This window comes from Myxocyprinus asiaticus, chromosome 22, assembly GCF_019703515.2.
Source record: "Myxocyprinus asiaticus isolate MX2 ecotype Aquarium Trade chromosome 22, UBuf_Myxa_2, whole genome shotgun sequence".
NCBI lineage: Eukaryota > Metazoa > Chordata > Actinopteri > Cypriniformes > Catostomidae > Myxocyprinus > Myxocyprinus asiaticus.
In genome coordinates, this window is record NC_059365.1 from 10,161,996 (window position 1) to 10,187,013 (window position 25,018).

Here is a 25,018-nt window from a genome sequence, read left to right on the forward strand (position 1 = left end):
GATGTGACAAAAGCATGGATTACAGTCTTCACATTTTAACTGATTGTTTAATTGATTTATTGTTCTAGTTTATTACTAAAACATTGCACGTGTGAACTCTACATTTAGATTGTTTGTCAAGTGTTATTAATAAAAGATTTCAGAAAATAAATGTTGATGGTACATATGTGTGCATGATTCACATGTGTCATGTTCCAGGAGGAATCTCAGCCTACAATGCAGATGTGAAGAATGTCCATTCATATGAGCATATGGACTTTGGCACCACAGGAGATGACTATGGGAATGGTGTTATTGCCAGAGCCCAGTAGTTCAAATATAAGGGTTACTTAAGAACAGGTTGTTAATCTGTCAGATTGAACTTTCATGTGAAATGAATCCTCGATTTTGAGAAAATAACAATATAACATGATCATTCCTCATGGTTAAAGTTACTGTAATTAAATGAATGAAATACTAAATAAAGGAAAGATTATGAATTACAATATTCTTACTTGCTGAGTCTTTCTAACCATTGTTCGTACATGTTTTCCAAAGGGATACTTCATTCAAAAATGAAAATTCTGTCATCATTTACTCAAACTCATGTTGTTCCAAAATTGCTTGCGGCTTATAATTTTTAATATTACTTATTGATCCGCAGACTTTTTGACGTACTTAGTAAATCTGAGACTTTGTTACACATTTGTATTGTTGTCAGTGTGTTTTTGTACTTTACTACCTATTTTATTTAAATATATATACATACATATATAGTTCAGTAATTATTTTGCCCCGCCCTAACACAAGCATTTCCTAGAACAAGAGAAAGAGAAACCAGTCCCACTACAATCACACCATTCAGCTGTCTGACTAGTGTCAAGGCTAATCAGGTGATTTCTCTTTTCACAGCAGTTCTGATTAAACATCATGGGTAAGTATGATAATATTAGGTACTGAATAAGGCCTTATTTCTTTTGATACTGTCAAAAAAGTGAGTTTGAGTCTAGCACTGCAAACATGTACTGTATAATTAAGTTATTTACTAAGTTCAAGGGGTTTTAGGTGATCTTTTCCATGTTGTTCCTAGCATGCTGCTTTTGGAGACATTATGAAAATAGACACCACTGGGGCATCAGAGGTGACTGCAAAACAGGACAAATTATATGTAAAGGGTATGACTGCTTACATAGTGTGTCCATATTTGTCCATTAAAATATATAGTATTTGCACTATATTACAGTTAATATAAACAATGATTTATTCTTGTCAAAGGGGTTGAAGCCTCCAAAAAACTGGCTGAGCACGATCTGGCCCGGATGGACAAATACAAGAGTATAATCACCAATGTTGGCAGTGCAAAGAAAATGGACCCAGCTGTGATTGCTGCCATCATATCCAGAGAGTCGAGAGCTGGAGCCATACTAAAGAATGGGTGGGGTGATCATGGCAATGGCTTTGGCCTCATGCAGGTTGGTTAGAGAAATAGGTCTATTCTATTTGAAAACATAAGGCTGGACACAGACTTAAAATGAGGTTATATGAATCATTAGGTAAAATTCAAGATTTTTAGACTAAATCTGACTCCACTGTGATCTAGATTAAAATGGAATACTATTGTTGTATATTGTTTTACTCAATGGCTGTGTTTGGAATGGAATACTAACTGTACACTATACACTGCCTATTATTATAAAAAATGGTAAGTGAAACTGTATGAATTATTCCACTTTAAACATTTCAATGACCTCGCATCATTTGTTACATGACCTTATTACAATGCATGTTTAATTCAGCAAATTGTGTCTTGTTATTCTTGTTATCTTGGAAATAAATGGTTAATTTATTATTAACAGTTATAGATTTTACAACTTTGTTTTCCCTAACTTCCCTTTCCCCCAGCATAGCACAGGCATAGTTCCTTATGAGCTTTTGACAAATATGCACATATAAATTATCCACATAAAGCTGAGTATATTACATTTTTTTGCACATATTCAATTGTTCTCTTCATTACTGATGTGTCTTTTAGGTTGACAAACGCTTCCACACTTTAGTAGGTGCATGGGACAGTGAGCAGCATGTTGCACAAGGAACTGATATACTCATTGGCTTTATTAAAGGAATAAAAGCCAAATTTCCCCAGTGGTCCCAAGAGCAGTGGTTTAAAGGTAAGCTATGTTTACTCAAAAAATTTGCCCTGGTGGACCTTAATAAACCTTGGGTGAGAACATATGTACAGTATCACTAGAAAAGTAAAAAAGTTCATGAGGAATTTGTCATTTTACAAAGGTTTTACAAATATAAGTCTACAGAACATGAACTTAATATCTCAGTTGTGGTATATCGTCTGTTCCAGGGGGAATCTCAGCCTACAATGCAGGTGTGGGGAATGTCCAGTCATATGAGCGTATGGACGTTGGCACAACAGGAGGAGACTATGCCAATGATGTTGTTGCCAGAGCCCAGTGGTTCAAAAGCAAAGGTTACTAAAGAACAGCAGCTATTGGCATGTGTAAGTCTTACATTATGTGAAGCTAATCCACTGGTTGAAGAAAAAACAACATGCTTTGATTGAAATTTCTATATTGGGAAGAATAGTTAAATATAGATTAAGATATAGATTTAGGTTTATAGATTACTGATACAGTCTTTCCATTTTAAAGTGTTGGGGTATTTTAAATTTTTTTTGTTCTTTAGCTTTTGCTTCTGTATCTTCTGTAACCAGCAACTATTAGTTAATGCTAAATTATGCATTAGCCTATCTATGATGATGATGATGATGATGATGATGAGATGAAATAAAACACAGATATTCACTTAAATCATGTGTCTATCAAGTAATACAAAGTTTTTATGAGCAATCTTTAGAATGGCCTCACACTCTTTATTGTTCCTCTAAGTGGCTTCAACGACTTGTTGAAACAGTCAGTTCTTCTCCACGATAGAGGGCGATGTTAATTCAGATTCTTCACACATGAGACTTTAGAATGAAATGAGTGAAATCCCTGATGTTTCGCAGGCTTAAGGATGAGCAAATAACGATAGGATTTCATTGACTTTGTAAGTACATGTCTCTGTTAAAGCGTTCCGAAACCTCTTTGGTTTTATTGATTTTCTCCGTCAGTTTTGAGCCTTGGACGTAGCATATGGTTGTTGTTAAGTTTGCGAAGCAAACATCTTCATCTCTTTCATATAAGTGGCATCAAGTGAATAATGTTATGTGGACTCTTTGGGTAAATTGTAACACTTCATTTCTTTTGAGTGTTTTCCTTTAGTAAGTTAGAGATTTCTAGTTGTTTACATTTTTTACCTCCATTGGAATAATCAGTTTTATAACTGTTGTGGAACAATGTTACGTAAGAATATTTTAATGGTACTCTTAAAATATAAATATTTTGTGCAGCGAGCAGTCATAACACCCATCCAGACAGATTTGATCGGAATGTCTCAGAATTATGACGTAAAGTTCAAGAACACACACACACACACACACACACACACACGACATCGGAATTCTCTTATTATGTCCAATTCGAAATGTATTTCGTTATTCAAACGTTTTGTTAGTTTATTTCTTCTTCAGAATCCCCTAAATCATTATTTTTATTGCCAAGTCATGTTTAACCCTCAGAGACTAGAAGAATTGCAAAGTTTACAGCAAATAAACAGCAGATTTGTGGGTAAAATTTGTGACAATTGAATGTCACAGCTTGCTAAAATCACACAACAGTCACCTTAAAGCAAAATGTGCTTAAAAATCAAGATTTTCCCATAGACTGCCATTCTTTTCTTGTCAGGCAAAATTCACCCTCAAACTAAATGTGCTTAAAAATCAAGATTTTTATAATTATTCCTACAGTATAAACAGTATGCAGCAGTATGTTATTGCTAAGATGTATAAATCAGTATAAAATTGGGTGGTAATGTAAATACACCCAGTTTCCTGATAAAATACTTGGATTTTATTCTTTAAATGTGATTTGGCTGAAAATAAATTTTTAATAGACATGATACTTTTCATGGGCAAACATTGGCCCAATTGAAGTCCTGCTGGGCAAACCTATTCTAGCCCCTTTTAAAATCTCTAGAATTTCTTATGGACATTGTAAAACTTTTGTAAGCTTCTTGGATTTTTAAATAAGACTGAGGAGCTACAAGGAGAGTCAAATGATAAGAAAATGTATGTTCATAAATAAACTTATTGGAATGTTTTTGGGACACCATAGGAAAAATGTCTTGTTTGGAAAATGTATTTATGCCGAAAGCAGTTTTTATAGCCATCGCCCTACCTGCTCAAACAAATGATGATACCCCTCATTTGTAGACTGTTTACTGTGAAGATGTTATTGTGTACAGCCTCATGATCACTTAGTTTCTCTGTATGCACAGATTAAGGCAGTCTTTTGCAGTTTGAATGGAGAATTGTGTCTCTCTCCTGTGAAGTACTTATTTGTGCAGTCAGTATGTATTTAAAAAGAGAAGTTTGCTTGCCGTAAACATGTACAGAACATAGACTATTTGTCACTGAAAGTCTACATTATCAAATGTAATACATTACAAAAAGGAATGATACAAAATTATTATTTTTTTTAAACCTTGTTAAAGATAATAGATGGCACTACCAATAACTTTATGCAGTAGTAGAACTGTAGTTTTAACAGTTCATAAAACACCTTTGACCATGTGTTCAAAAAGCCTGTTGTCCCTTAAAGTATTTTTTCATGATGAGTCACCTTAATAGTCCTGTTGTGTCTTCCAAGGAACTTTAGAAAGAAAAGCGTTGTAAAACCCAGGTTGCAATTATTTAGCTATTGTCATCTCATTAAACTGTTGAAGATACTCCATTTGGAAGCCTCCCTCCAGAGTCACCACACACAGAGTTTTAAAGAGCCTGGAAAATGGGGGGGATACAAAGTTAAATGGTCACAGACAGAGGAAAAGAGCAGCTGAAGGTGGCTGTTCATTGGTCAAGCTGTGTGGACCCAGCTGGATCCCTTTTTATTGTAAGAGTGAAGGACTTCTCTGGGCTGCTTTGGGCTTTGTCTTAGAAGTCCTTTCTCATGTGAAGATAGAGTTTGCATGAAGATAGACTTTGCATTCAGTATATCTTACAGTATACAGTATATGGTTTCGGGTAGTTGACATGAAATACTTTTGGAAAGTTGACATCCTGCGATGTGACATGCAGAGTACTTCTAAAACTACTTTAAAAAGCCTTTTACTATTAATTTTTTTATTATAATTTTAGAAGCTTTTATGGCCTCATATTAATTAAGAAACTACATGGATTATTTGTTCTTCTAAAAATTAATTTCACACCGCAGAGCTTTTGAAAATTAACTAGTGTGATTAAAAATGCTGCAAACGAAATGGTGACCAGTTACAGGATCTAAGATGTACACTTTCCCTGACATACTTGTATTAATGTTACCTAAAATCTTGATGCTGATTAATAAAAAAAGTCCCCGGACACATTTTGCATCAAGTACCCTTATACATTTTTCACAATTCTTTTTATTTCAGTAGATGTTCTCCCACTTTTCAGGCAAAGTTATCATTTTTGGGGTTATCTACAGTTTGGCATACATGGCCTTAATTAGTGTGTGGGGTAGAGCACTGCCTCAGTAGATGTGTTCCAGATGTGGGCAGGAATTCTGAGAGCGTTGTTAAGAAAAGAAAAAATACTCTGCAGGGGATAGCAAAGAAACTTGAGTCAGAGGGAATTGACAGAATTGAATTGGGGGAGAGGGGTCTTTACACTTTCCAGGTATAAATATTCATGACTGTGTCTGTAGAACAATGTAGTCATTTGTTCAGGGTGATTTTGTGCTTGTAGATTATTGATCAACATAAGTCTACATAAATCTTGTGTATAATTTGAGCTGTTTAAAATTCATACATTTTTCATAAAATGTATAAAAGATTACAAGATTTACAGTGTTACGTCATCATGTCAACGAAGTTGTAAAATTGGATATAACTTTACACATGGACACATGCGTGGACATTGTATTTTGGCTTCATTATACACAACGCATAATTTAAATTCATATAAACTGAATTATATCAGTTCAGGAGACTTTGGGCTGTCAGTAAAGGGTTTAACTTTCGACACACAGATTCATGTGATCAAACAACATGGCGCCGATCACAGTGGAGTTTGTCTTTGGGAGAATCGCCAACAAAACTACATCTGGTAAGAAACCTAATTAAGCTTTTACATTGAAACCTGTTTGAGTCAAAAAAGCTGAAAAATGTTGCTTTCATAGGCTTTGTATGGAGTAAAATTAAAATATTGTGCATTTCAAACTGTTCTTAGACCAGTGCAGACAGACAGCACACTGGAGGTTAAGTTATTCACTAAATAGGGAGCAAGGGAGCATCCTATAGATATATAAAATAGTTTAGGATGGAGTATCACATCACACCGCAAGACATTTTAACTTTTTTCTCCACAATTTGATATGCCCAATTCCCACTACTTACTAGGTCCTCGTGGTGGCACGGTTACTCACTTCAATCCGGGTGGTGAAGGATAAGTCTCAGTTGCCTACGCTTCTGAGATAGTCAATACGTGCATCTTATCATGTGGCACGCTGTGCATGACACCATGAAGACTCGCAATATGTGGAGGCCCATGTTATTCTCCGCGATCCACGCACAACTTACCACGCGCCCCATTGAGAGCAAGAACCACTAATCGTGACCACGAGGAGGTTACCCCATGTGACTGTACCCTCCCTAGCAACTGGGCCAGTTTGGTCGCTTAGGAGATCTGGCTGGAGTCACTCAGCACACCCTGGATTCAAACTCATGACTCCAGGGGTGGTAATCAGTGTTAATACTCGCTGAGCTACCCTGACCCAGACATGTTAACTTTTGAAAACTATTTCATGTCAACTACCCAGATATGAAGGAAGACATGTTAGAAGTATTGTTTTGGAGTATTGTTTTCTGAAAATCAAACAACCACACACAATCACTTTGAATCTACCAAAAATGCTAAATTAATGTGGTAACCGTTTACAATTAGGTTGTATTCGTTAACATTAGTTAACTACATTAGTTAACTTGAACTAACAATGAACAGTACTTTTTCAGCACTTATTAATCTTGGTTAATGTTAAATTCAACATATACTAATACCTATTAAAATTAAAAGTTGCACACGTTAAAATTAGTTAATGTATTAGGAACTAATGATAAACAATTGTATCTTTAAATTAATATTAAGAAAGATTTATAAATGCTGTAAATCTATATTGATTATGATACCTGTTGCATTTACTAATGATAACAAATAGAACCTTATTGTAAAGCGTTACCATGAATGTTATGGTGACTTGGGTTCACTCTTAAAAAATTCTATGCATGAAACAAAATACATATGTGTTTCTTCAAGGGTAGAGCAAAAAGTCTCAGGAAATACCAGCCTGTCTTTTTTCATAGAAAACTGACATTCCTCTAGTTTTTCAGAAAGAGGCCTGTAGTAAGTGCACTGAAATTCAGGTACGCTCTCTGTCTGGGGTTAAAGTAATGAGATTTAAAAGTGTGAATTTCATGTCTGTTGCTTATGTCTACCTATAATAGTCTAACCAATTTAATATGAACCCCCTTTAAAAATGTCCTATTGTTCAGAGAGAGAGAGAGAGAGAGAGAACCTTTTTTTTCCTTCAAAATCAGCGTTTCGCAATGTTTTTGTTTAAGTAAAAGAATTGGCCGGCGCAGAGCTTTGTTTACACTTATGCCGGATACTCCTACACAATTTGCCTGAGGGTGAAGGAAAATATTCAAAACTGGCAGGGAGGCAAAAAGTTTGTGTGTAGTAGAGACTTATGGTTTGTGGTTGTGTGCACAACATATTTTCTAAAGAAAATAGGGCAAACGAAGAAGTTCCAGGCAATAGAAGGTCCAGTCACTTCCGTTAGAGTTGGATCCAGATATGCGAAATCCGTCTTTTTGTAGCCTGGAACCTGAAGACTCTTCAAGAGCCACCCTCTTCTTAAAATAAAAAAAAATATTTTGTATTTACATGCATGAGCCAACACTTTGGTCCAGCATCAATGTTCACTTTTAGCTAAGTGAAATGATTTATCATCATGAACAGAAATGGACAAACTGTCATTTTCTACTACTCTGATTACTGAGTATCTCACTAATAATTGCAACATATTATATCAAAATGTCACCATTGATTAATTCAACCAGTATTTTCAACCCCCTTCATGGCACAGAATGAGCCCCCCAGACAGTGCTATCTCCTCAGGGAACTACCCCATCTAATTATCAAATGACACCTGCCCATGACGACAGTAAAGCTGCTTGGGTGAGACAATAGTAGTTGAATCTGTGGATTAGGTGACGGGGGTTGGAGAGGGAAGGGAGGTGGAGAATCTGAGGCAAAAAGAGGCAGAGAGCATGCTCAGTCCTAAAGAGACAGTCTACTGGAGCACACATTAATCTTCTCTATGAAGGATACACATTCTCACAAGCTTCTTGTCTTTTATGAACACATCTGCATAATGAGAAAGGAGATATTGATGATTTGAGTGTTGAAGATTCAATTTTGGCCTTGAAGATATTCTTACAAATGATGCACTGAGGAAACATTGCTTTTTGGGTGAACTTTGACACCATGGCTCGATTTTACAACTGCTTTGGGGAAAAGACGTAAGTTGGAGCCTTATGTTCATGGAAAACTTGGTAATTTAAACTTCCAAAGTGTCACGTAGAAAAGGTTTTGGCAGTTTGATAATGCTTATCTCTTGTTAACATGCTTGTCCTCAGTTTCAGTTGACATGGTTGAAGATAAAAAATGTTTACTAAGTACATTGGAGATTATTTATTAGTGGAGCACTGAAAATTATTCTTTTAATATGAATAAATGCTCACTTGATGATGATGATGATGATGATGTGGCCAAATCTGTCTTTTGTTACTATAAGATTATTGTTGTGATCCATTAGAACTGTTCTGCAATAGTCTTTTTAAAAGCTCTTCTATCTAATGGTCTCATGACATGTCCAACAAGACCCTACTTATCATCGCTGGCTGGAATTCCAAGATCATGTTGTTTACCATTGGTGCTCATCCAGATTCATTATGAGTTTAGAAGAGAGAATGTTTTGTGTATTATTTATTTTCAGAGTTTGCCATTTATCATTGCTTGTACTGATAGTCTAGTCTTCCCAAGAGAAGAATGTACTATAAGAGAGTTTTTGCTACATATGCAGAGCATAAATGTAAAAAGTGGCTTTGCATAGAAACAGAAAACATGCCTTACAGGTTTTTTAAACCTTCAAAGTGTTGATGGGAGCTAGTGCTCATTCTTACATTTTGACCTACCTCCATTTTCACACCATTTATGGTCCTTGTTGGTATAGCTCAGTTTGTATCTGCAGTGTTTCACATGTTTTTAAAAGTGTATCTACTTTGGCAAGGAACTTCTCATGAAATACGAGTCCAAATGTTAATGTTCTGACCCCTCTCAGTTATGACCCCTGTGCATTCTCTGAACTTTGTGTTTTGGGGTCAACAGCCTAAACTCTTCATAGTTTATCATCATCTTGTGCAGGAACTGTTGTTTTTAGCAGACTACTGCTATCTTTAAGACTCACACAAAGAAGAAGTCTTAAATTAGTGAGAGCCTTTGTTGGCCATTAACTGGCAAATGAGTCACTTATTAAAGTAAGTCAATGAACTTGCTCTATAAAATGTTTTAAGCATGCTGTTCTACTGTAGTTTACTTATGGATTCTCCAATAATGAATCATCTTGTATCAGAAAGCCAGAATACTGTCCTTATTCTATTTGCTCATCCATAGTTAAATTAGTTTCTAATTATGTGGTTGAAGTTTAGAACAACGTGGCTCGTTGTATGTATCAAGGCAGTTTCCTAGTGAAATGGACAGATTATCAGTTCATAAAAACTTACTTTCTGCTCTATTCCTCACACAATGCTATCTTATGACATCAAAACACTTTTACTAAAGCGCTTGACTTTTAAGGTGATATATTTTAACATTTGCATTACATAATCAACTACTTTTACAAGCATATTTCTAGGCAAATAAGTTGCACAGTAGCTTAATTGATAGAGCATTGCACTTGAGATGCAAAGGACCGGGATATTAGTCCCGAAGAACATGCGAGTCAAAATGTTATGTCACAAAACTAAGTGGTTGCTTCAGCAATTGCGTTTTTCATGTCACAATTGCTTTTTATGACACTATTGTTTAAGTTTAAGGTTTAGGGTAGGGAACTCGATAGAGCATTAACCTTAAAAACCTGATCTGTTTGGGAGAAAAGTTAACTCTCTTTTAGTGCCACTCACCTTGGAACTGCCCCAATATGTGTAATGAACCAGGTGTTGTCATTTTGCAAAAATGTTGCCACAGTCACATAAAAGTTAACATGAGATCAGGCTGTGTCTATTACCCCAATTTAAGTAAATTGTCCCTGTCATAAATAAAGTGGGCCGAAATCCAACTTAAGTGGTATACATTTTACTGGATATCACAAACTGTAAAAACTGTATGTACAGCTTCCTATTTTGGAAGTAGTCACTAGAATCAGTCTAAAGTGGTTTCCAATGTTTCATTTGCTTCTCATGAGGCACTATATCTAATTTAAACTACTGATTTTGCCAGACATTTGAATCCACCAAAAATAGCTTACTACTACTGTAAGACTGTATTAACTACTGTCCCATATCAAAATTGGCAAGTAATAGAATTAGAACTCAATGTTATGTGAACCATGTTACGCACAGTAAAATGTTTTAGGAGATTCTTGCTTTTCAGACATAATTGAGGGAAGATGAGATTGATGATTGTCACCACTATATCGTCAACTGATTGAGCCAAATGGCGATTGCAGCTGGTTTAATAAATTGATAAGTGTAGTTTACTCCAGTTTCCTTACTGCCGAAAGAAAGCCTAAACCATACAATCATTGAGCAAAGGCATGTCACAAATGAAAATGAGACTGTGAGGTACTGAAATACAGACTATTCATTATGTCATACTATTTTAAAGGAATATTCCAGGTTTAAATCAAGTTAAGTTCAGTCGACAGCATTTGTGGTATAATGTTGATAACCACAAAAAATAATTCACATACTCGTCCCACCTTTCCTGTACAAAAACAAATAATAATTTTGGAGGGTTTAAAGACAGATATGTGAAGCTTATAATTTAATATTCCTTTTTTTGTGCATTATTTGAGCTGTAAATTTGTTTACATGGTTTACGGCGTTACGTCGTCATGGCAGCAAAGTTTTAAAATTGGATATGTCTATACAGAAAAGGTTAGTAAGTGATTTTATCAAACTAAAAACATGTTAACATGCATATTGTTTACGTCTTGTTTCTATACTTTTGAAACAGTGAGTATTTTAACGTTTACGGATTGGCCTATGCCTCAAATGCTGTCTATTGAGCATAACTTGTATTGAACCCGGAATATTCCTTGGACACAACATTTTCACAACAGATATTTTCCTCATTTTTTGTCCACTGGAAATGGGTTTTAATTGAAACCCTGGTACGCAACTGTACAGCCCTGTCCCAAACAGTGCCTTTAATTGTGCTCGTCTGTAAAGACCACAAGATTGTAGAGTGTCCCATTTGTCATTATGATTTAGAAGTGTTCTCCCAAGTGCCTAAATTTTAACTCACATTGTGTACAAATCCAGCGTGATAAAAGCGAACTCCTTCTATCACATATCTCCTGACGGGTCACACAACATTCCCTTAAAAAAAGTACTGTGGTGGTACTATGGCACAGTTATGGTATTAGATGGTAATACCGTGGTGCTTTGACATATACCATGGTCCTGAAATTCATGTGCCGTTATTTTTACATGGTACTCTAATGTAATTCCAAGAATTTCATGGTAGTACCATGGTAGTACTGTGGTACATTTAATGTTTTCCCTTTCACTGTGAAGTGTCAAGATAAATTGCTTACTTATGGAGATCCTCACGCCTGGTTAGGACATGGTGTAACAAAAGCATGATGTGTGCAATATGCATTGAAACATATAACAATCACATGTTTATGAACTGCCTATATCTTTTATCAGTTGTTTGTCTAAAAACACAATGTTTGAAGCTAACACAGCTAGCCTGCTTGCTTATGTCTTCTGCTTGAATGCGTCCTCTCCTCACTAACTCTCACTCTTTCTTATTCCTCCCTTCCTCCCTCATGTCCAAAAGTTAAGACATGAAACGTCGGACGTCATCACAGAACTCTGGCGTTGGAGGCAGTCCAAGGTCAGTCCATTAGTCTCTGTAGAGCAGCAAACAGTTTTCAGAGCTCTCTGCTATCATAGTCACGCACAGGGTGATGATAAGGAGGGGGTTTTTAGTCATCAGAGGCACTTGAGAAAAAGGTCATGTAGTTTGTTTCGTCTTGAAAACAAAATTAAATGATAATTCTGTCATTATTTACTCACCCTCATGCTGTTTCAAACTGACATATCATTCTTCTGTGGAACAAAAATTTTGCAAAAATGTCCAAGCTGTCAAATCCAAGCAGTTCTGTCCTGGTGATTCAAATTGTTGCCAAAAAGGACCAAAAAGCACCATAAAGATGTCCATACAAATTGTGCTCTATATTCCAAGTTCTCTGAAGCTTTGTGTGAGTAACAGATCAAATCTCGACCATAGTTATCAAATCCATTCTTGTGCGGATGAGTAAAAGATGGCAACATTTTCATTCTTGGGTCAATTATCCCTTTTAAAATGAAAATATTATGTAATGTGTGTCTGTGTGTCTGTTTTGTTGCAAAAAATTTAACCGGGGCAAAACAGAGTTTCCGATAAGAAATTTTGGTGCCGGCCAGTGTGTCCGGGAATTGTAACATTTACCGGACAAATTGGAAAAAATCGGTCATCTTATTTCGGTGTTTATTTTGCACTGTAACATGATGGATTATGCATAATATGCATTATAATAATGACGCAGTCAAGTCAAATGAACAATAAACTTTTGTTCATTATAGCTGCTTGTCCATGGAAAATGGAATTAGCGTCTAATTAAAAAAAAAAATTGAAAACACAGCAAAGTAAAAAGCTAATCTGAAATTTGCCAGAAATCTTTTCATTCACCAAGTAGTATTATAGTAACAAAAATCATTACGTTATGTCATATAATTTCTCACCTTGGCTAATTTCTTTCTCTTTATTCATATGACTACACCAATCAGCCACAACATTTAAACCACCTGCTTAATATCGTGTAGGTCCCCCTCGTGCCGCCAAAACAGCTCTGACCCATTGAGGCATGGACTCCACAAGACCTCTAAAGGTGTCCTGTGGTGTCTGGCACCAAGACGTTAGCAGCAGATCCTTTTAGTCCTTTAAATGTGAGGTGGGGCCTCCATGGATCAGACTTGTTGGTCCAGCACATCCCATAGATGCTCATTGGGATTGAGATCTGGGGAATTTGGAGGCCAAGTCAACACCTTGAACTCCTTGTCATGTTCCTCAAACCATTCCTGAACAATTTTTGCATTGTGGCAGGGCGCATTATCCTGCTGAAAGAGGACACTGCCATCAGGGAATACCTTTGCCATGAAGGGGTGCATGTGGTCTGCAACAATCTTTAGGTAGGTGGTACGTGTCAAAGTAACATCCACATGAATGCCAGGACCCAAGGTTTCCCAGCAGAACATTGCCCAGAGCATCACACTGTCTCTGCCGGCCTGCTTTCTTCCTATGGTGCATCCTGCTGCCATCTCTTCCCCAGGTAAACGACGCACACGCACCCGGCAGTCCACATGATCTAAAAGAAAACGTGATTCTTCAGACCAGGCCACCTTCTTCCATTGCTCCAAGGTCCAGTTCTGACGCTCACATGCCCATTGTAGACGCTTTTGGCGGTGGACAGGCCAGCATGGGCACTCTGACCGGTCTGCGGCTACGCAGCCCATACGCAGCAAGCTGCAATGCATTGTGTGTTCTGACACCTTTCTATCATGGCCAGCATTAAGTTTTTCAGCAATTTGTGCTACAGTAGCTCTTCTGTGGGATTGGACCAGTTGAGCTAGCCTTCGCTCCCCATGTGCATCAGTGAGCCTTGGGCATCCATGACCTTGTCGCTGGTTCACCGGTTGTCCTTCCTTGCATACAGGGACCACCCCACAAAACCTGCCGTTTTGGAGATGCTCTGACCCAATCATCTAGCCATCACAATTTGGCCCATGTCAGAGTCGCTCAAATCCTTATGCTTGCCCAAGAACTGACTGTTCACTTGCTGCCTAGTATATCCCACCCCTTGACAGGTGCCATTGTAATGAGCTAATAAATGTTATTCACTTCACTTGTTAGTGGTTTTAATGTTGTGGCTGATCAGAATATTTTCCTCCGATTTTACATAGCACAGAAGCGTTTTGCTGCTGACGTTAAGTCAAATGTGTTTAGCGTTTCTCTAAAGCTTAAGATGAACGTAAGCCTGGTGTCCTTATCCAGGAGACGGCAACGCAAGGATGTTTTAGTGCGATTCTGAAGTGAGAAGCTTCTCACTGCGGGCATGTGAGACTGGAATAACGCAGGCTGCTTTTGCAAGTGTGCAGGATACAACCCACTGTAATTGTGGATTAGGACTTCACAAGCTGTCGAGAAAGTTTAAACCTCTGTGGCAGCAAAGCGCTGTCATCATTGGGATGACATCACTCTGTACATTTGTGGCATCAACTAAAGGGGTTGCTGATGCTTCGTGTTAATATTTTCACCGGACATTGTGTCTGATAATGTTTTTTTTATTTGTTGGACTTTGGAAAATTTTAACGGTCAAAAAACGGTACTTACCTGCTAACGCAAACCCTTGGGCAAAATGTGACATGGTTAGTGCTTTAAAATTACTAACAAAGTACTAATAAAAAAAGTACCCCAGGTACCATGGTACACTAATCCCATACTGTAGTTTTTTTGTACTATGATATTTTTTGAAGTTACCTCGGAGTAAATACCATAATACATCCATTGTATCATGGTACCACCACAGTACTTTTAGTAAGTTTGTTTTCTTTGTGACCCCATTCTGTCAGTTTTAGGAGAGGTGTGGACACAAGGCCAGCTGTGTGAACAATGCCAGGTGGTCTTCCATCCAGGGTTTGTCACAGGTCACACAAAGCTCACGTCAAGGGGGTTAAAGGGTTTCTGTGATTAAAAAATAAATGCTTTTGTCTCCGTTTTATAAAAGCATAAAACCATTTGAGTTTGTGTGTTAATAGTAATTTTACCACGGTTGTACTTAAGAACACCCCTTAACTGTGCTAAAATCAGTGTAATGTATGAACTCGCTAGGCTTGTTGCTTTATTCAAACCACAGCTTTATCAAATAAGCTTTCCAGATGTAGCTCAAAACTGCTCAAAATTGTGTCACATACCACTGGTATAACTTTCATAATCTCATCCTTACTTACTAACTAGACAGATGCAAGACAATGACAGTGTGTATGAGTATATTTTTAGTTTTCCCCATTTCACTAGATATCCACTTCATCAGTGGTTTAAGGACTGTTTTATGCTTTAGTCAATGCTGTTCTTTTTATCTGTGGTTTTTATTGTCTTGTTGTTTCATAAGGCAACATTAGCTATCAGTGAATCTGTGCAGCAGACTTTATATGCACTTCCCCTGAGGTAGACGATGGAAATGAATGACTGTTGTCTGATGACTTGAGAAGAGGTCATCCATGTGCTCTGATGTAACACCAGCCTCTCTAACCATTAGAGCAAATCCGTACAACCCATCTAAACCATTTTAACCATTACCAGTGTTTAAGAAATTGCAAATTGTGTCTCTGTTAAAGGGATAACAACCAAAAATCCAAATTTGTCATCAGTCATAATGTATTCACCCTCATGTTGTTCCAAACCTGAATGACATATGTTTCTTCTCTGAAACACAAAAGAGAAGGTTTGTCTCAGTCACCATTCACTTTCATTGCATCTTTTTCTTCCATACAGTGACAGTGAATGTTGGCTGAGACTACTTTTGTGTTCCATGGAAGAAAGAAAGTCATACAGGTTTGGAACAACATGAGGGTGAGTAAATGATGACAGAATTTTCACTTTGGGGTGTAAATGTTTAAAAATGTTCCTCGTTCGGGGGGCCTTACACGCTGACTACCACCCCTGGAGTCGCAAGTTCAAATCCAGGGCGTGCTGAGTGACTCCAGCCAGGTCTCCTAAGCAACCAAATTGGCCTGGTTGCTAGGGAGGGTAGAGTCACATGGGGTAACCTCCTCATGTTCGCCATAATGTGGTTCGCTCTCAGTGGGGCGCATGGTCAGTTGTTCGTGGATGCCGCGGAGAATAGCATGAAGCCTCCACACGCAATATGTCTCCACGGTAACACGCTCAACAAGCCACGTGACATGCAGTGGTTGACGGTCTCAGACGCGGAGGCAACTGAGATTCATCCTCCGCCACCCGGATTGAGGCGAGTCACTATGCCACCACGAAGACTTATACTAGGGTTTTATTCAAATACCCAGGAGTGGAAAGAGTACTTACAAATAATGCTCAAGTAAAAGTACTGTTACTCCCCAAACATTTTTGTGTGAGTGGAGTAAAAGTACCTGTCCTAAAAACTACTTAAGAGTAAAAAATTAGCTATTTTAAAATTGGGATGGGCCTTTTGAGAAATTTTGTAGTCGAGTACTTTAACACGTAAGAAAACGAATAATCGATAACTTGAAATTTAGAATTTAAGTTCAACCGTATTTAAAAATGAACACTATGCATAAACGACAACATCTAGACAAAAAAATGACAAAAATTTGCACTCACACATAGAAATATACATTCCAAGTCTTCTGAAGCGATATAGTCACTTTTATAGTCTTTTTGAGTGAATTATTCCTTTAAAAACATCATGCATCCACAGCGCCATTGAGTTGTAACGGCTTGTGAAGCAGTTTCATTGCTGCCCATGGCAGGAAAAGGCACATATCAAATTGCAATATTCTAGTTGTTTTTTTATCATGATTAATCGATTACTCGTGCACATCCTTAATTTAAAAGTACTCGAGAAGTGAGTAGTGAGTATTGAGTTGCGAATGCAATGCCCCCTTTTAATAAACAGTGTGCGCTGCAATTTGAAAATGTTGCATACATACTGTAATTTGCATTCCCCTTTATGGCTGTTTGTCAGAAAGAATGAAATATGTTGTCCTCCAACAGTTTAATTTTTGACTGTCAACTTTTAAAATACAAAGGCCCTTTTTTGCACATCTGTACTTTAGAGCTCTTTCTTTTCAATATGCATTAATTAAACTGCTTTAATTTGGATTAATAGATTTCAAAATTAACTAACTGTCACATCATCTATCTATGATAAAAACTAGATGTATCTGCTTGCAAAAAAATAGCAGATTAAAAAGATGAAAAGGTTATTTTAATACACTGATCAGTATTTTAAATTGCAGTGTATGAAAAAGCAATAAACTGAATTTGTACAGTTCATGTGTAAGTTCATGTGGCACTACTTGTCTAGTATACAAACATAATATCTTTGTTGAAGTGAGTCAAATGCTTGATGAGAACGTCAATATTTTTTATTCGCCGTTAAAATGGTAAAGATTAACATCAGTGTGTGTGTGTACACTATTATCATTGAATTTCTGTCTGTAACTTAAAATAAATTTCATATGGTTGAAAAGGATGCTTTAGCAACAGTTTCTGTTATAGGCATAGCGAGTCTGTCTCTCTCCGTGTCGGCAGTTCGGAATAAAATCAGATACAGTCCGGGAGCTTGTGATTTTGCTGTCAATACCAAAGACACAAATATGTGACGTTGCGCTACTGGGCACTTAATTAATTGTCATAAATGTATTAAGAAGTTAACCTAACATAATGTGCACATTATAGATACAGAGGATCTAGAAAGCAAAAATCAGAAATGTACCTTGATATGTTTCTTCAAATTAGAGGTAGAACTCTTGAATGCCAATATCTCGACTGGTTTAGGCAAGCAAAGCTGACATGACACGATCACGTAATTGCCCTTCTTCGTCTTCATTGTGAAAAGCCCTTTTAGGTGCGGATATCCAAGTGTTGTACTGCTGCTTGAGGCAGCCTCCACATTACCACGACCTCCTCCATGATTAGTAGAAGTTGGCGCCAGGTCTATTGCTGCCATTTAAGTTTTCTATGCACAATGATTTGATTTGACTGGAGTCCAGAGACTGATTATTCTCTCCCTAGCCAATCATGTTGATGTGCTCAAATGAAAGTAAAAGTATAACTTTGGGTGAGAAACAGATCAATATTTCAATCCTTTTTTACTATAAATCTCCAATTTCACATTCTGAAAGGACTTAAATATTGATCTGTTTCTCACCCACACCAATTATATCACTTCTGAAGATATGTATTTAACCACTGGAGTCAAATGGATTACTTTTATGCTGCCTTTATGTGATTTTTGGAGCTTGAAAGGTCTGGTCACCATTCACTTGCATTGTATGGACCAACAGAGGTTTTACTGTGCTGACTGTGATTAATTGTTAAGCACAGAAAGCTATCATCACACAAAAACACTCTCTAAGAAGTTGCGTCTCTTAATTAATTTGAGAATTGCGTTTCCCTTTAAAACCACCACCACTAAAGATATGAATGTTAGTAGTCAACCCCACTAATCGACTAGTCAGTTCTTAGACACCTAGTCGATAAGTCGACCACCCTGGCACATCTGTTCCTATCTCTGGTTATCAAATGAAAAGCAAACTGCTCAAGCAATCATAAATCCTGCCTTTCTTAAATTGGAATAATCCGTGTCGAGGGGTTGACTGCCTATGCATGTCAAACTAGACTGCAAATTGCCTCCACATCCTAATTTTTCCAGTCTGGAGCTTCAGCCACCTGTCACAAATACTGTTTAAGAGTTTCCCCCTGAGCTGGCTGTGTTCCAGAGGAGAGGCTGATCCAGGATAAGACTGCAGTTACTCATGACCACTAATGTCAGGACAAACACTGAACCCTCAGCTGACCTGGAATCTGGTTTGGGCTGCTAGTATAAACAAGTCTGGTAATTCAGATATGGTGGATCCGTTGGGGTGAGTTGGCTTCTGTGGCGTAATCTAAATAAGTCAGCATCAGCTTATCAGTGATGCCTCCTGTGTGTCCTTGGGTGTTACAAAGCCTCTCTTATAAGTATAGACATTACAGTAGTCAAGCAAATAAAGACAGGCCTAAATAATTTTTATTTAATAATTATTAAGAATGAAGTATTATTAACTATTTAGTATTTGATTAACATATGATGGATGAGAGCATTTGTTTTTTGTTCAGAGTATGTTTTGATATGAAGTCATCGTGCATGACATTTTTCGTCAAGATATAAGACTATAGCCTGCAAGGGCTTTTTTCTTGTGTATATACAATGAATCTTAGAAGAAATCAACTAAATTTGATTTATATAGCACATTTAAAAACAACAGAGTTGACCAAAGTGCTTCACAATTTAGAAATTTAAAAATAGTAAATTAACAAACAACATCAACGCACATACACAATACATTTTAAAGCATTATAAACTCTAATAAAAAGCTGCATATACAAGATGAGATCAATGTCAGAGCAGGTATCTCCAATACTCAGGATTCCTCCGATTCAAATGCCAATGTAAAATGTTGTGTTTTCAGGTGAGACTTAAAAATCTCTGTAGACGGGACAGAACAAATATAAAGGGGAAGATTATTCCATAATTTAGGAGCAGCTACAGAGAATGCTCAATCACCCTTTGACATTTGCTTGGACCGAGGGACAGCCAGCAACATTTGGTTTGTAGATCTCAGTGGCCTGGAAGAAATATAAAGGCTTAAATTATATATCCAATGTAATGTGGAGACAAATTGTGTAGTGCTTTAAAAACAAATAATAAACTCAATCCTGTACTGAACCGGCAGCCAGTGAAGAGATGATAACACAGTGGTAATAAGCTCCCTTTTTTAATGCCAGTCAGTAGCCTGGCTGCAGCATTCTGGACAAGCTGCAGGCGGGACAGTTGCCGCTAACAGAGTCCTGCATAAAGAAAGTTGCGGTAGTCCAGCCTGGATGTAATAAAAGCATGAACTACTATCTCTAAATCATTGAAACTAAGGACGGGTGTTAGCCTAGAAATCATTCTAAGCTGATATAAGCTGCCTTGTACAACAGAATTTATCTGTTTATCAAAGCTAAGGGTTGAATCAGTTATAACACCTAGATTTCTCGCACTGTCTTTCACAGTTATCGCTAAGGGAGCATGAGTACTGGTTATCTTCTCTGTATAGTTTGGTGAACCAAATATAATAATCTCTGACTTAATATCATTAAGTTGTAGAAAATTGTTAGATAACCAACTTTAAGTATTTTCCAAACAGTCCATAAGGGACTTAAGAGACTGATTATTCCCAAATTTCAAAGGTAGATAAAACTGAGTGTCATCCGCATACATGTGATAAGAAATGGCATGATGGTGGCAAATAGACCCTAGAGGGTGCATATATAGTGAAAACAGAATAGGACCCAAAATAGAACCTTGAGGGAGGCCATATTTTAGGGTAACCGAAGGGGAGGAATAGTTTCTAATTTTCACTGAGAATGTTCTATCATGTAGATAAGAATCAAACCATTTTAGTACGGTCCCTCGAATGCCAACATCACGCTCTAAACGGTCTAGAAGTATTGAGTGCTCAACAGTGTCGAATGCTGCGCTGAGATCTAACACGATTAAAATTACAGACAGCCCATTGTCAACAGCTACTAATAAATCATTTACAACTTTTAGCTGAGCACCCTCTGTGCTGTGACCAGCTCTAAATCCTGATTGAAATTTATCCAGGATATCATTCTTTAATAAAAAGGGGTAATTTGAGATAAAACAGAGAGGAACAGAGAAAAAAGCTTGTAGAACCAAAGTAGAAAGTAGATTTGTTTTTTAAATCTTAAAATAAAGGTTCCAGATAGAACCAAAAAAGGGTTTTACAGTCCAGTGCCTTAGGAGATCCATTTAAAGTTCCATAAATAACAGTTTATTCTTTTCTTCCTTGGGTGCTGGTTGTTTAAAGAACCCAAAAACTAATCTGACTGACCATTGACCAATAACCAAACTGATCTCAAGAACCAAAGGACCATATAGCCATCTCAAGAGTCCTAGTGGAGCTTTTTTTTTTTCTTCTTTTTTTTTTTTTTTTAGCTTGATAGCCTCATTCCCCATTCATCAGAATGAGCAGCTTAGACATTCTGCCAAATTTCTTCTATTGTGTTCCATAGAAGAAAGAGAAACAGACAGGTTTGTAACAACATGAGGGTGATCTATTGGGTGAACAGTTCTTTAAAAAGTGTTGTATAGTTTAGAAGATTTGTATTCAAGTTAATGAGAATTCCATTCTGCTCAGGTGGATATTCCTTACTTCTTTGATTTCCAGGTTAACTCTGTTTTTTTCAACAGTGATTGTGACATCATGGCCTCAGGATCCCCAGATGCTACGTCTGCTAGTGAGCCATCAGAAGCAGGAGAAGAGTGTTCAGGTAAAGTTCTAGTCCAATCTAGTGTTTAAACATAAGTGAAATTAATTACTAGTAGGTACCCTATAAAAAACTTCCATAAATAATAAAATTTTCCCACATTAAATCAGATGTGAATAATTAGGACAAGCTGTACTCTCTCAAGAGATACAAGATGCTCGTTCTTGCTGACAGGAAGTCATGTAGGACAGAGACAAAGCCAATATTTGTCTTTCTCCCATACGCGCTTGCTCTCCGCTGTCCAACATTTGACCTTTCGTTTCGGTTCAGTGTGGGAAGTAGGAAGCTCTAGACTACTTGTGTCAGATCCTACAAGGCCAGACGGCAGGCCTACAGTATGTGGTGATGTGGATTAGCCGTTTCCTTGCAAAATAAGACGCTAGGAGAGAAAAGATAATCTCTTATCAGATTGCGAGTCTGTCCAATAGGATTAAGAGTTGGTCAATGGCTGGAGTGTGTTTTGAGGTGTGCCAGTGTGGTAAGCTTGTGTATGTCCAGATTTATCAAAGGATGTTTAATTTAGTCTGGCCATTCTCAGTTGACCTCTCTCATCAACAAGGCGTTTTTTTTGTTTTTGGCAGTAAACTCTAGAGACTGTTGTGCATGTTAATCTCTGGAGATCAGCAGTTACAGAAATACTCAAACCTGCCCATCTGGCACCAACAATCATGCCACGGTCGAAATCAATGAGATCAAAATTTTTTTGATTGATTGATTTTATGCATCACACTGCTGCCACACGATTGGCTGATTAGATAATAAAGTGCTCATTGAGTCATAATAGAGTTAGCACATTGGAGTGAATTGGATTGTATTGAATACTTACAAGATGTGTTTCAAAATACAGTCATTTATGACCAAAGCAAGTCTAAGTACTGTAGTTGTAGCCCAGCACAGACACTGGAAAAAAAGGTTTTACAATACATGTCTTCAATACAATAAATTAATTTAGAATTTTTATTTTTAGGGCTACACTGCATTGATAAAGTACTGATTTATTTTAACCTTTACTGTGGTATATTAACATAAACAATTGTGTTGTGCATCCTTAAAAAAAAAATACCAGGACATAAACAATGCAGACTTCTCTCTCATAGCACTGAGCATTTAATGTGGCCAAGTTTAAACATACTGAGTCTCTGTTCTTAGAAGGCAATATTTAGCATCCCTCATTGTGTAATCAAATAACTGAGCATTGAGTGGTTTATAAGAGACAGCGAGAGCTCTTTCTCTGCGTGTTGTTTACTCCTTTTAGACAAGCCACAGCTGGAGACTGCAGGCTTTGCCAGTAGAGCTTCTTCATGTGACTCTCCATAAGACGAGAATGAGAGAGACAGCAAGCAACCAGAGAACACCAACACACAAAGCCCAAAGTCATTATCGAGACTCCTTAAAGACTGTACAGTATGTGGAGGCTTGTCAGGAGTCATATACATATACTGTGTGTCAATCTCCGAAAGGTATTGATTAAATACAATGCCATCGAAAGAAAAGTTATATTTAATTACGAGTTGTGAACTTGCAGTCTGAATTGATTGTGATGAGATAAAAAGGCTTTGTACCACAAATAAGTAAATAGATAGCACATCTTTCTATTACGTTGTCTTGTGTTGAGCGCTGTTGCCAGCATCTTCACTAGCTACACGGCAGTGGCGTAGCCAGAAAATGACTTTTGAGTGGGCCACAATAAAAATGGGTGGCCAAAAGTTTTGCAGTTCACTAATTGCGGCATGAAAAGTGGGATAAAAACTGACTTGACTTGATTTCCATTTAGTTGCCTTTGTTTCTTATCAGATTCTCTGTGCATTTGATGGGAGATCTCTTGTTTTGTGCACATCATGACAATGTCCAGTACTAATTTGGCTAAGGCTACTTCCACATTAACCAGATACATTAGAAAACTGCGTTTTCGTTTTGGAAACACTCTCCATCCACACTGCCATTTTCAAGCGTTTTCCATAAGTTTCTCGTCCACACTGAAATGTATGAAAACAATGAAATAACCCATACTGCGCATTCGAAAAATTGTCATTCCATGTACGGTCTGAAATGCAATTGTCCTTGTGTTCCTCAGTTTCACAAATTTGTTACAGAACAGATTTTCAGATTTAAGAATTTATGCATTTTTAAATATTTATTGTTATTTTTAAACATTATATAAATATTTATTTGAAGTAAGAGAATAATGTTTAATATTCTGTGGCTATGATTGAGGTCTCATGGGCGCCATGCGAGGGTCGGACGTGTGAACGGTGAGCTCTGCGCACTTTGTTAGTTTTAATAATATTTGTGTCATAAACCGGTGAGATTCGATACACCCTGATCCTTAATTGTTTTGGGAAGACAATATGTCAAAGAATTCAAAATCCTTGGGCTCTGGAGATATTAAAAGACACTTACGTTCTCAGGTTGACTCCCCTCAGCAACAGGCCGGAAGCCCCGGACTCAATTCGGACGGTGAACCAAAAGAAATCCTGCGTGAATTGATGAATGTTTCTGCAATGCTGATGGAGGTCATTGCAGACTTGGAGGATCTTGCTGTAATACGTCGATCAATCACTTCTATGGAGGCGAAATTCACTGAGATGGTTACAAGAGTTGCAGATGTTGAGAAACGGATCGATTATCTGGAGTCATCGGAGAGGGAATTAGCTGCTAATCCGCTAGAGACCAAGGTGGATTTGGAACGCGTCTGGGAAAAACTGGAGGATTTGGAGAATTGTAATCGACGAAACACGTCCGAATTGTTGGAATTCCTGAGCATGAAGAAGGCCAAGATATGGTGAAATTCCTAGACGAGCTCTTTCCAAGTCTGCTCGACATAACAGGCCATAAGCTGGAAATCGAACGAGCTCACAGAGTTCCGGCTCGGAGGTCCACTGAGGGAGACAGGCTGTCATGTTGCTGCCTAGTGGGCCTGACTCACTGAACATACACTTGACTCTCCGAGGAAAATGGGTGCTTTTTTAATTTCTTTTTGTGTTGGTTCCGCCTAGCGGCTGGAGTTTGTTTTGTGGAATAACACTCCCTCAGGACAGTTGTGAATGAATCTGCACGTTCTTTGTGCTTATGCCTCTTATCGGCTGGAGTTTGTTTTGTGGAATATTTCTTGCAGGACATTGGAGTGATTAGGGCATGTGTTGCACTCGTGTAACGACTGAATGGACCGGCTCACTGAACATTCATTTGACTGCCCGAGGAACTGAACAGCCCTCTTTTGTGTGTGTGTGTGCCGGTTCTGCTAGCGGCTGGAGTTTGTTTTGTGGAGGAACACACCTTTGGGGCAATCTACATGGCTGGAGTTTGTTTTATAAAATATTTTCTGTTTGTAATTCTGTCTCACAAAATTTTTACAGAAGCACCGGACTTGAGCAATCTGATGGCAAAGTTGTCACGGGGGCTCTCGTAGGTGTACATGAACTGTTTGAGTTTAGAGGTATGGACGCCGGTTGGTGCTGTCGTGCGCGGGGTTAATGCACACGTTTTTCTTTTCTCTGTTTGTTTGGTTCGTGGGAA

General features: G+C 37.6%; 3 protein-coding genes across 10 annotated transcripts in view; 2 read left to right on the forward strand and 1 right to left on the reverse strand.

The window, feature by feature from the left end:
- LOC127412574 (iduronate 2-sulfatase-like) overlaps positions 1-21,418 on the reverse strand; it is a 74,707-nt gene extending 53,289 nt beyond the window's left edge. For all 4 annotated transcript variants that reach the window (XR_007892454.1, XM_051649039.1, XM_051649037.1 and 1 more), the window contains exon 1: positions 17,898-21,418. Coding sequence is in view for 3 of the 4 variants with exons in the window: in XM_051649039.1 (XP_051504999.1) it covers positions 17,898-18,131 (234 nt within the window). In the remaining variant the exon portion in view is untranslated. The remainder of the gene's footprint in view (positions 1-17,897) is intronic.
- Positions 777-2,822, forward strand: LOC127412577 (lysozyme g-like). The gene is made up of 4 exons (XM_051649042.1): positions 777-1,154; positions 1,255-1,451; positions 2,012-2,150; positions 2,339-2,822. The coding sequence occupies exons 1-4, from the start codon at positions 1,091-1,093 to the stop codon at positions 2,470-2,472; spliced, it is 534 nt and encodes a 177-aa protein (XP_051505002.1). The 5' UTR covers positions 777-1,090; the 3' UTR covers positions 2,473-2,822.
- Positions 8,352-25,018, forward strand: part of LOC127412571 (CRACD-like protein) — a 36,555-nt gene continuing 19,888 nt past the window's right edge. For 2 of the 5 annotated variants that reach the window (XM_051649027.1, XM_051649031.1), the window contains exons 1-3: positions 8,352-8,652; positions 12,200-12,256; positions 21,426-21,505. In XM_051649027.1, coding sequence (XP_051504987.1) covers positions 12,207-12,256; positions 21,426-21,505 — 130 coding nt within the window. In that variant the 5' untranslated portion in view covers positions 8,352-8,652; positions 12,200-12,206. Of the gene's footprint in view, positions 8,653-12,199; positions 12,257-15,955; positions 16,034-21,425; positions 21,506-25,018 lie in introns of all 5 variants that reach the window. The other 3 variants (XM_051649030.1, XM_051649029.1, XM_051649028.1) reach the window with 3 other exon arrangements.